Genomic DNA, 12,475 nt, shown 5'->3' with positions numbered 1-12,475 from the left:
CACATACCAGTTCTCTTCTTCAGCTTTGCCCAAGAGCTGTCGTGCATAAGAGGCCACAGACCTCTCTGAGAGGCCCCAGCACTCCCCAACATGTTCTTACTTCCCATCTGTCCCTAAGTGAGCCTCAAGCACTCTTCTTTCATGGTTACATCAACCATATTATTGCCAAACCGGTCCCGGTGGGCCTTTCCCACAGGACAGATGCTCTTCATGGGCATGCTGACAGAGACCCTGTACTTCCACCATTCTGTATGACATGTTCCCCAACAGGACCTGGCCATCTGCTGGCAACATCACCCATCACCCTCATTCACACACAGGCCTCTCCACTCACCTGCACTCAGCTCAGAGGCTACGTATCTCTCCTCCTGCTCCACAGTGAGTGTTGAGGAATCTGCCTCCTGGGCTCTACAGGGAAGTCTCCATACGGAAGCTTTTCAAGGGGGCTCTCGAGCTGTCCTTGAAGACCATGGATGTTGTCACATCCATCAACACCACACTTCTTTGGAGAGACTCCCGTTCCCTCCTCTGACATCCTGAGCCCTCCCCTGGGTGGACCTTCAGCCCAGCACAGGACAGAGCAGAAGCCCAGGCTCCAGACCAGTCTCTTGCCTGCTCTCTTGTGGCAAATTATTTAACTTCCTCTTGCCTCAGTTTCTCCGAAGCAAAGAGGTCGTGAAGGTTTGTCTGGCAGTTATGAGGCTCTGACAGGTCAGTTCAGAGTGGAGAAGGCAGAGTCAAGTGGTCAGCACCTAGGGGTGTCTCCGCCTCCCAGCCTTTCTCCAGGCCTTGAGGGAGACCAGGCCCTTTCTGTGTTCATAAACCCATCGGAGGGAGTATTCTAGAACACTGCAAGGATCAGCCCCTCCCTGCTTCTGTCCAGGGCAGCAGGCACCAATTCCAGACAAGCTGGGCGTGAAAGGAGGGCCAAGGCACGGGAACCTTCTTCTCTCTGAGGTTTCCTCCTGGGCCTTGATCTACCTCCAGGATGCCGGCCCTTGAGCAGGCCTGAGGACTCTCACAATGCTTTCATGGGTCCAAAAACGTAGCACTTCCGAGCACAGGGCCGGGCTTGAGAGCCCACCGAAGGGTCCCGAGCGTCGCTGCTGGTTCGTGTGGGACCCCCTGGGCATCCTATTTGCCATGGCCACGTGGGTGCTGGTGCTGAGCTCTGCGTGGTTCCTGGTCCGGGACCTGCTCGTACCATCTAACAACATACTCTATGCTGTGACCAACGGTGTGGTCTTCCATCTGCTGGCCCTCCTGGCGCTCATGTCACACCTACGCACTATGCTGACCGACCCGGGCTCTGTGCCCTTGGGAAACCCACCCGGGCCTGACACGGTGTCCTACTGTTTCCTCTGCCTGAGTGCCGTACCAGAGAGGGCTTACCACTGCATGGTGTGCGAACGCTGCATTCGCAAAAACGACCACCACTGCCCCTGGGTCAACAACTGCGTGGGTGAAGACAACCAGAAATACTTCTTGCTCTTCACTCTGTACATTGGGCTTATCTCAACCCACATTCTGCTCCTGCTGGGCATCCCTATCCTGCTCAGCCACGCCCGGGGCGAGTGGGATTCCAGCAGCACTGTGTCCCCACCTGGCTCCATCCTCTTCCTCTTCCTAGTGGCCTTGATGGGCTTCCTCTTTGCCTTGGTGATGCTCTGCGGCCAGATGTGTACCATCTACACAAACAAAACCACAACCGAGATGCTGTACCAGAACAAGCACTCACAGGGCAGACAGTCCATGTGGGCAAATATGAAGGCCATTTGCGGCTCCCGAGTCTCCCTAGCCTGGCTCAGTCCTTTTCATTCCCCAAAACGTCACAAAGCGAGGGAGCACCACAAAGCAAGGGAACACCACAAAGCAAGGGAGCACCAGGATCCGGCCTAAGTCACTCCTAGGTGCCTGGAGCAAAGCACAACACCACAGACCTGAACAAGCCAGCTCCCTGAAGGAAAGCAGCAGGGCAGAGTAAAAAGTAACGTACCTCAGATTTTCTGAGCAAGAAAACAAGATTGGGACGCCAGCTGTTGGGGAAAACCCGAGGAAAGTGCTCCCTGTGGCCCCCCTGTGGAATTGAAAGTAATTAAACGCATCCAACCACGAATGAGTGTCTTGAGTTGGCGCCCACCCTTGTTAAATGCTGACTGTGCATGCTGAAGTAATCGCGGGCTGCGAATCTTCTTTCTGCAGTGAGCTGCAGGCGAGTGGTCTGGTTTGGAACCATCTTTGCATTCCTGGAGTCCAGTTCCACCTTACTGGTATGGGGTTGTTTTTTTGTTTTTTTCTCATTGTTTTTTGTTTTCATATTGTTGGATTTGATTTTAATTCGGGTCTTTGCTTTGTGGTTTATTAATATGCCCTAGCTTTATTTTTTTAATCTTTTTGTTATATTTACTTACTTATTTGGGGGATACACACATGCTGCTGTGCTTGTGTGGAGGTCAGAGGAACTGCTTGTGGAAATTGGCTCTCTTCTTCTACCATGTGGACCCTGAGTATCACACTGGGATTATTGGGGTGATGGCAAGTACCTTTACCTGATGAAGCATCTTGGTGGCTCAACTTTCTTGCATTGGCTTTATGTATTCACATTTCACTCCAGATTCCACTAGCCCCTGGAAATGACTGGGATAGCTGGGGGTTACACTTTATGATCAGGCTATATAAGATCAGTCAGAGGTTCCTCAGAACAGAGGGCAGAAATCACTAAATATAACTTCTGTTTTAAGGTAAGGATGTGGAGGTCCCCAGAAGCTGTAAGACATGACAGGAGGCTCTAATGCCTTAATCTGCTGTGTGCTACCACGTGACACTTCCTATGACCAACATACCAACATCATACCAACACCAGGAAGTCTATATGGGTGCCATCTTCCAACCCTGAGCAGATGGTACAAACGTGTGCACATGTAACTCCATGAGGGCCCATGTATCTAGCACCACACCAGCACAGACGTTGCCCTTTTATAGTTACCCCTCCCTGCCTTCACCTGAGCAAGCACGAAGAAAAAGATGTAGACCTTCTACATCTCTGTGGCTTTGTCATCTCAAAAACACTACGTAAGTGGAGTTATACAGCATTCCATCTTTCAAGATTTTTTTTAATTTATTCATTGGATTGTCCTGAAGATTTTTTTGCCTGTGTTAGTAGTTGATTTTTAATCTATTGATAAGTATGATCAGCACTGTGGATCTATTGCAGTTTGGTCTTTTGTCCACAGAAGAGCTTTGGGGTTTTTTTCCTAGTTTGGATCTGTCGTACGTCCACCAAACTGCCCTGGACATTGTGTGGAGGTTGTACGTGTGTACATTTCTATGTCTCTGGCATCAACGCCCAAGGTCACTCAATGGTCGCAGGATGAGACATGTTGAAGCCCTGCAGTGCCTGCTTCCTGTGTCATTCACACCTTATGTTGCTGCCAGCAGGGATGAGGGACATGTCTTCTCCACACCCTCTCAGCCTTCACTGGTAACACCAGGCATTTCATCTAGCCATTCTCGTAGGTGTGTGGTGGCAGCTAAGCAGTTTCCGTTTGTGTTTCTCTACTGGCTAACGACGAAACTAACCTTCTTTTCCTGCGCTTGTTTCCAAACTGTATACCCCTTCAGAGAAGTATCTCTGTGACTTTTGCCTGTTTTCTAGTTGGTTTCTTGGGGATTTCTCTGTGCTTTGTATAAGACTCCCAATGGCCTCTGTGAGTTCAGTCACTCCAGCCCATATGCTGACAGGCTGTCTGTCTCTCCCGCTGGCTTACTTTGGCACAGTATCAGATTCACTCCGATCTGGGAGGGTCTGTTCCTGGTTTCTCCAGTATCTCCATGGTCCCGGTTTCTGTCCCTCTGCACACAGCCCTGTCTTGGTTACTGGCTGTTGCGGCTAGTAACATCCAGTGGGATGATTCCTCCAACTTTCTTCCCAAAAGTGTTGTAACTCTTTTACATCTTTTTCATTTACATTTTAGAGTAAGCTTTTCTAAGTGTGGGTAAGTAAAGAAATCTGCAGGGAATGTTGATAGTACGCAGGGGTGGGGCTGAACTAGACACTTCTGTGCCTTCTGCTCAATTTTGCTTTGAACCTAAAATGACTGTGGAAAAATAAGATGAAGCGATGGAGAGATGGAAAACCTGATGGTCCAAGTTCGATCCCCGAAACCCACATAAAAAACTGGCTATGCAATGGCTCACATCTGTAATCCCAACTGAGACAGGAGGTAGAGACAAGAAAATTGTCCAGAAGCAGAAGTACATGGGCCAGCTATCCCAGAGTATGCAATGCAGGAGAAGCAGGAGAGACTCTGCCTCGATAGTGTGCAAGGAGAGAACCAGCTCCTGAAAGGTTGTCCTCTGACTTCCACATGTCCACTATGACACGCATGCACCTGCACTCATATGCACAAACACGCATGCGTGCACACACATCATAAAAAGAAAAATTGGTCTGGAAAGATTGCTCAGTGGTTAAGAGCACTCATTCTTACAGAGGACCTGGGTTAGATTTCCATCACCCACGTGGCAGTTTATGACTGTCCATAACTCCAGTTCCAGGATGCACATGATACACATATATACATATGAACAAAACACTTATATGCATAAAATAATCTTAAAAAATGTTTTGAAAGAAAGTCAACAGCAAGCAATAAAAAGACAACTAATTAGCTGGATGTGGTTATTCACTCTAATCCCAGCACTCGGAAGGCAGAGGGTGGATCTCTGAGTTCAAGACCAGCCTGGTCTACATAGTGGGTTCAAGGATAGCCAGAGCTATATATTATAGAGACTGTGTTTTAAAGTAGTAATAACAATAACAACAACAATAATATGATAGTAATAAAATTTAAAATAAAATTATGGGAAGTGGGGGAGAGAAAGAGAATGTTGGAAGCAGAACCAAGGAAGAAGAAAGAGAGGGGAGGGACTTTGCTGGGTTTAGGGGGGAGCTGATACCTAAGCTACACTGAGTCTTCCTCTCCACAGCCTGGTGCTGTCCTGTTCATCAGTGTTTTAGGGGCTCCGTCATCACACTTTCAGGTGATTATACCTAAGCCTATCCCTGTGTTCGGCCACCTGTGAATGGTAGTGTGCCTCTGTTCAGTTTCCACACGCAGCATGTAGGGTCTTATGTGTGTCTATGTGTGCCAGGCTCCTCTCCTGCCACCCTGCCGAGCTCACAGGTTTCATCTTGGAAGGTTGTTGTGTTTTATTTCTGTAGCATCCTTGAGGCTTTCTGCGTGGATGGCTGTCCTGTCCAGATGGAATCTTGTCAGCATCTTTTCCTGTGATATGTCCGTTCAAGTTTTTTGCCTATTTTTTTTAATTGGACTGGGTAGGATTTTTCTAGATACAAGCCCTTACCCCACGGAAGACACAAATCACTGTGGTTCATTTTCAGTATGAGGTACACGTAGAGCTCCTGGGAGAATCACAGGTAAGCGAGGGGCACTAGGCCCCCTGTTCCCCCAAGCTGGCTGCTGGCACCTGCTTCTTTCTATGCTCTCAGTTCATCCTAGAGTTGACTCTGCTACGTGACTGAGCCCACATATCAGACAGGGAAGGCACCTCCAACCCCAGGATATACATTAGATAAGACTTTGTGTCCTAAGCCGATAGAATTTGGGATTTGGGGAGGGGCCTCTGCTAAACAAGTGTGAAGACTGTAACTCTGTCTAGTACCAGCCTATGGGAAAGAAGACATTTCACAGTCTGGAACCTTAACGCTCACTGTCTTACTCTGTACTAACGACTTCTCTGTTGCTGTGATAATAACCATGACTGAGGCAACCCACAGAAGCAAAGGTTTATTTGCCTTGTGGTTACAGTGGAATAGGAGTCCATCATCGGGGACAGTGGGTAAAACATGACAGCAAGCAGCAGTCCTTAAGCTCTCAAAGTCCACCCCCAGTGACATACTTCTTCAAGTCAGAACACACCTTCTGAGCCTCCCCAAACACTGCTGCCAACTAGGGACCAAATGTTCAAATCCCGCTGGGGAACACCCTCATTCAAACCGCCACATGCACCAAACTGGCACACCAGCTCTGTTTGCCTTGTCTCCAGGCTGGCATCCATTTCTGAAGAAAAAAAATAAAAATAAAAATGTTTGCTTTTACCACCAGTCCCTTGAATTTTCTTGCTTCTCACATCCCAAAAACTATTTGAAAAGAGCTGCTGCCTCTAGCTTGTCTTTCCATAAATGCTTTTTGTTTAGATAGGGTCCAAGAATCTTTCCCCCTTTTTGTGTCTCTGTCCAGTGCTGATGAGATGCTGGAAAAGGCAAGATCACGGTCAATGTTCCAGGCTCCCATCAGGCAGGAGTATGACCTAGGGACCTGGTACAAGGCACAATGATCATAGTTAGTGATGATGTCCTGTATGCCTGCAAATTGCTAAGAGAGTACATTTTTAGAGATCCTACCATAATAAATAATAAATCTATGAGATGATAGGTATCCTAATTAGTGTGATTTAAATGCTTCATAATGCATGGTGTCATTGTATTTTGCCCTGTGAGAATAAACATTGTCATTTAAACAAATTTTTTTAAATATTGCTCCATCAACATTTAACTTCATTTTTATAAATTAGGCACAGTAGCAAAATTACAACTTGTAGCTGATCTTAGCAGCCGTAGCATGACTTATTTTTATTTCCCATCTTCTTTTGGGTTCTGATTTCATGTATTTTTTTTAGATCTATTTATTTTATTTAATGAGTATGAGTGTTTTGCCTGCATGTATGTGTGTGCACCATGTGGATGCCCAGTGCCCACAGAAGTTAAAAATAGATACCCTGGACATTATGAATGGCTGTGAGCTACCATGCAGGTGCTAGGGAACCAAACGCAGGTCCTCTGCAAAAGCAACTCTTAACCATTGAGCCAAATCTCCAGTCCTTATTATATTTGTTATTCTTTGAAAGTTCCATACATTTATATAATGCATGTTCATCATAACCATTCATTACTACCTTCCTCCTACTCCCCTAGTACCCCTTCCCTATCTCCCTCCCAACTGCATGTACTATTAGTGTTGCCCACATGAGCAGACACACATACACACACCAAGTCATTTTATTTCTGTGTCAATGATATCACCAAATATTTTCTCCTCTTTAGATAGTTATATAGCAAATATGTATACTTACTTTTAAATGTTTAAATTGATTCTGCGTTCTTAGGCTAAATGTCACTCATGTGTGTTTGTGCAGTGTGTGTGTGTGTGTGTGTGTGTGTGTGTGTGTGTGTGTGTACAGTTTGTTAATATTTTGTTCGGAATTTCAATCTGAAATGTCCCCCACGGGGTCTGGTTTGGAACACTTCTTCCCAAGCTGAGAGTGCTATTTTGGGACGCTGTGGAATCTCTAGGAGGTGGAGTCTGGCTAGCAAAAGTAGGCCATGAGGGGAGGGCTTCTACAGGTTGTGTGGCTGCCCCCAGCTCCACTGCCCTCTCTGCCTCCTGATCTGCAGTGATGGGGGGGTGTGGGGGGGAGCTCTTCAAGGCCTTCAGAGCCGTGATGAATTGAGACCATGCGCCAAAGCTAACAATCCTTCCTCCCATGGGCTGTGGCTTTCAGGCAACGCAGTCACAGCAGTCAGACAGTGACTGGCAGGCTTCACACTCCGGAGACATTGGTAAGCCGGATATAGCATCTGGGTTTGGTATCGAGGTAATGTTGCCTTCATTAAATGCATGGAAATGTTCTCTGCCTCTCTGTTTTCTTAAACAACCCACATTCTCTTCACTACTGCCGCTGCTGCTGCTGCTGCTTTTTAATATTTGCTGGAATTTTCCAGTGAGATCATCTGTCCTGGAGAGTCTTTCTCAGGAAAGACACCTAACCTCAAGTTTGGCCTTTTCTTTCCTTCCCCCTGCCGTGGTAGGGGGAGGGGATGTCAGGCACACTCCCTCATGCACACACATGTGGAGGCCAGAGGCTGACATTGGGTATCTTTCCTATATTATTCTTCACTATATATATATATATATATATATATATATATATATTGAGACAGTGCCTCTCACTAAACCTGGAGTTCACTCTTTTTCTAGACTGGCTAGCCAGAAAGGCCCCAGGATCCGTCTGTCTCTAACATCACCTTCATCCCACACACACTCACTCCCTAGTACTAGGCTCATAGATGTGAACTTCCACATCCGGGCTTTTGTGTGGGACCCGGGAATTTGAACTCAGGTCCTCGTGTTTACACAGCAAGTGCTCTTAACCACTGAGCCATCTCTCCAGATCCAGCTCAGCTTTTCAGGAAACACAGACCTCTCCTTGCCACCTGCTCTGCCCTGGGTGAGTCAGTGTTTGTAACGTCCTCCCCAGTGATGGCCTCGGGCCTGTTTGCGTTCCCTCTGCCATCCAGATCTGGAGCAGTGCCCATCTTTCCACTCCCGAGATTTGCACTTTGTGTCTTTCTTATTATTTGTCGGTTTTGATAGAACTCTAATCTTTTTGTTTGTCTTTCAAAACCTCAGCTATGATTTTCACTCATTTTTCCACCCTTTTGCTGTTTCAATTCCATTGATTTCTAATTTTTTCCCTCTTGTGTACAGACTAAGTTTATCTTGTTCCTGTGGAAACATGGAGGGATGCATGTGTGTACGTGAATGTCTGTGTGTATTGGGGGTATATAGGGGTGCATGTGTATGCATGAATGTCTGTATGTATTGGGGGTATATAGTAGGACATGTGTACGCATGAATATCTGTATCTATTGGGGGTATATAGGGGTGCATGTGTATGCATGAATGTCTGTGTCTATTGGGGGTATATAGGGGTACATGTGTATGCATGAATGTCTGTATCTATTGGGGGTATATAGGGGTGCATGTGTATGCATGAATGTCTGTGTCTATTGGGGGTATATAGGGGTACATGTGTATGCATGAATGTCTGTATCTATTGGGGGTATATGGGGGTGCATTGTGTGCGTGTATATAGAGGTCAGAGGTTGATACCAGGTGTCTTCGTCAATCACTCTCCACTTTATATATCGAGACAGAATGTCTCGCTTGAATCCACACCTTGCCAACTCCTCTGAGCTGGCTAGCCAGCTTGCTCCACAGAATCCTTGTCCCCGCCTCTTAAGTGCTAGGATTACAGGTAGACCACAACACCTGCCCAGTATTTATGTGGGTACCAGGGACCCATACTTCAGTCCCGGCGTTTGCACAACAAACAATTTACCCTCTCAGTCATCTTTCCAGCCTCAGAGGCTAATTTTTTTTTACTTTTAATTATGTGTATATGTTGAAGAAGATATGCACATGAGTACAGGTGACTGTAGAGACCAGAAGAGAGTGTTAGATCCCCTGGAGCTGGAGTCCCAAGGGTGAGATGCTCCCTGTGGGTGCTGGGAACTGATCTCCAGTGCTCTGCAAGAGCCGTATGCAATCTTAAGCTCTGAACCCCATCTTCAGCTCATGGAAAACTAACTTTTTTAAGTTGGAAACTTAGACGACTGATGTAAGCCCTTCCTCTCTTTGGATACACTCAAGCTACACATTCTCCTCAGTTTAAAGTATTTTTTTTTTAATTTTCTGTAAGACAACTTTGACCGTGGATTATCTAGATGTGTCATGTTTAATTTTCTAGTACATGAAGTTTTCTCTTTGATCTTTCTGCCACCTCCTACTTTGACTTCATTGTATTTTAAAAAAAAAAAAGGGCATGGTTTGATTCCAACACTTTTACAGGTGTTATAGAATGAAGTATGATACGGCCTATCTTAATGAATGCTCCAAGCACTTCTTGAAAACATTGAGTTGATAATGAAGGTCAATGATTTTATACCCTTGCTGGCTTTATACCCATTCCACCAAGTACCAGGAGACACTGAAACCCCCAATAAGTGTGAGTGCATCTGTTTCTAATTTTATCTCTCTTTCTTTTTCTTTACCTGTCTTACCTCGGTTGTTAGTTGTCCACCTCAGATCAACACCTCCTCTGTGGGCTGAGCTTTGATCCCTGCACAACCACCTTTTGTGGTGATATATTGTGTACCCCAATATACTGTGTACCCTAACAAACTTATCTGGGGATCAGAGGACAGAGCCAGCCACTAGATTAGACATAGAGGCCAGACAGTGGTGGCACACACACCCTTAATCCATCTGGATCTCTGTGAGTTCAAGGTCACACTGGAAACAGAGTCAGGCAGTGGTGGCACACGCATTTAATCCCAGTACTTGAGATCTCATGTCTTTGCTTAGAAAGCCCACACGCCTTTAATCCCAGGAAGTAACATGGCTGGGTGGAGAACGGTGTATAAGGCGTGAGGAGACAGGAACTAAGCAGCAGTTCAACTGAGACCCTCAGGGGTGAGAGGACGCAGGGGCTTTCAGTCTAAGAATTTGTCAAAACAGGATCGGCTGAGGAGTTGGTGAGGTGAGGTTGGCTGTAGCTTGTTCTGTTTCTCTGATCTTTCAGGATTCACCCCAATATCTGGCTCCAGGTTTTCTATTAAAAAGACCTTTTAAGAATTGTGTTACAACCTTTGTCTCGCATAATCATCTCTGCTCTGAACACAACTCTGTATGATATTTACATGGCGACTCCAGCTCTCCTTGTTCAGTGTCCATTGGACATATTTCCCTATCCTTTACTCTGACCCCCTCTCTATCAGGGTACATGCAGTGTCCTGTAGATTGTGCATGATTGGGTCATGTTCTCTTATTAGTCTGGAAACTTCTCATGTGTGTATGTGTATTATGCACATGGGTGTTTGTATGTTTTTGCATGTATATGAGCACACATGTGTGCATGGGTGGCTGGAGGCCTGAGATTGATGTCAGGGGTCATCCTCAATTGTTGTTTTACTGTATTCATTAAGTCAGTGTCTCTCAACTGAACCCAGGGCTCACTGATACGGCTAGTCTCACTAGCTAGCTCATTAGTGATCCCCTTTATCTACCTTCCAAGGCTGGAATTACAAGGGGACTGTCACATCTACCTGGATTTACTTGGGTTTCTGGGGACCCCCAACTCTAGTCTTCACACTTGCTCTGCAAACTCGTTAACCACTGAGCCATCCCCCAGCCCTGAGTCTAACAACTTCTGTCCTGTGACTAAACTGTTGACTCTTCCAACCGTAAAAATGTAGCATTCCTTGCATCTGGATGCCTGAGTGAGAAGTCAGGACAGAGGTCTAATAGAAACGACCATTTAATCTTTAATACATGATGAGAACGTGTTTGACTCATTTTATCACTGGCCAATATCTGAATTCAATGTGACTACCGAGGTCAGTTGTCCAAATTTAAAACTGTGGAGGTACACACCTGCATCCCGTGGATGGTACTATGACCATTCTCTAACTGTTCATGGTGCTGTCTGCAAAATAGTTCAGAGCAGTCTTGGTGTCATGATTATGGATTCTAAAAGGAGATGAACTGTCTGGGCTATTATTATGTTTGTGACTTCTGAAAAACAAAGCTAGAACCCAGATGGCCCCAGAATCTCCTTGAAGCCCCACCTTGTTAGAATACCAAGCCATGGTTTTCAAGAGAACAGTGCCTGGTAGAGTTTGCCATCCTTTTCTACACAATGAACCGTTTTCACTTCCCTAATACTTGACTCTTCCTTTCTAATCAACTTCAGTGTCTTTGTTTGAGACAAGGTCATTCTATGTGGCCCTGGCTGACCTGGAACTCACTATGTTGACCAGGCTGACCTCGAACTCACAAAGATCAGCCTGCCTCTGTCTCCCAAGTGCTGAGATTAAAGGCATGTAGTAAAGTACATCTAATGTGCTACTTAACATTTTAATTGCATGTGATTCTCACCATCTACACTCAAAACCTGGGCACATGAATAGCAACCACCCTCTCTCGTATTGAAACATCATTCTGTTTTATACCCAGATAAGGTTTTATTGTATATAAACGTTTATTTTCATGTACCTGTTGACAGACACTCCAGTTGTTCCTACCTTTGGGGCCTTGTGAGTAAAGACCATTTGTGTTTATTGTAGAGCTCATGTGATGACTTTGTGTCTCCCATTCTATTTGCTTCCTCTGCATTGCCTCTTTGTCCTTTCGTTCTGTTTCCGACCCTTACAGACGTTTTATATTTTGTTTAACCGTTAGAGCTGCTGACTGTGTCTCTCTGTGTAACTTTTTAGTGACAGTCGCAGTGATATCACAGAACACAGACTTAGCATTTCCCATCTCTAGTGGCCTGGCCACCATGGCAGAGGAAGAGAGCTGCTGACAGTGAGTGAATTCACTCCTCAGACCAGAGTGAAAAAAAGAGATCATCAAGACCACTGCAAGCAGATGGCAGGCTGGCTGTAACTAACTGTAAAATGCAGATGTGCCATAGACAGGCTGAGGTGGGCACATCTGCATGTTAAAGATGTACCCACTCAGGTCAGTTATTCTGTGTGCAGTGGGCGGAGGTGTAGTTCACCCCCATGTGAATGCTGGATTTCCAGATCAGCCCTCGTCTAGCTCTGGAA

General features: G+C 45.9%; 1 protein-coding gene across 1 annotated transcript; it reads left to right on the top strand.

The window, feature by feature from the left end:
* The first annotated feature begins 850 nt into the window (after window positions 1-850).
* On the top strand, window positions 851-2,116 carry LOC131896494 (palmitoyltransferase ZDHHC3-like). The gene has a single exon (XM_059247164.1). The coding sequence runs from the start codon at window positions 1,024-1,026 to the stop codon at window positions 1,897-1,899; it is 876 nt and encodes a 291-aa protein (XP_059103147.1). The 5' UTR covers window positions 851-1,023; the 3' UTR covers window positions 1,900-2,116.
* The last annotated feature ends 10,359 nt before the right edge of the window (window positions 2,117-12,475 follow it).

Source organism: Peromyscus eremicus, chromosome 20 (genome assembly GCF_949786415.1).
Source record: "Peromyscus eremicus chromosome 20, PerEre_H2_v1, whole genome shotgun sequence".
NCBI classification, from domain to species: Eukaryota; Metazoa; Chordata; class Mammalia; order Rodentia; family Cricetidae; genus Peromyscus; species Peromyscus eremicus.
This window is presented reverse-complemented; position numbering and strand designations above follow the sequence as displayed.

Excerpts from the sequence above, each read along its gene's own strand:
- LOC131896494 (XM_059247164.1), top strand. The coding sequence starts at position 1,024 with ATGCTTTCATGGGTCCAAAAACGTAGCACTTCCGAGCACAGGGCCGGG.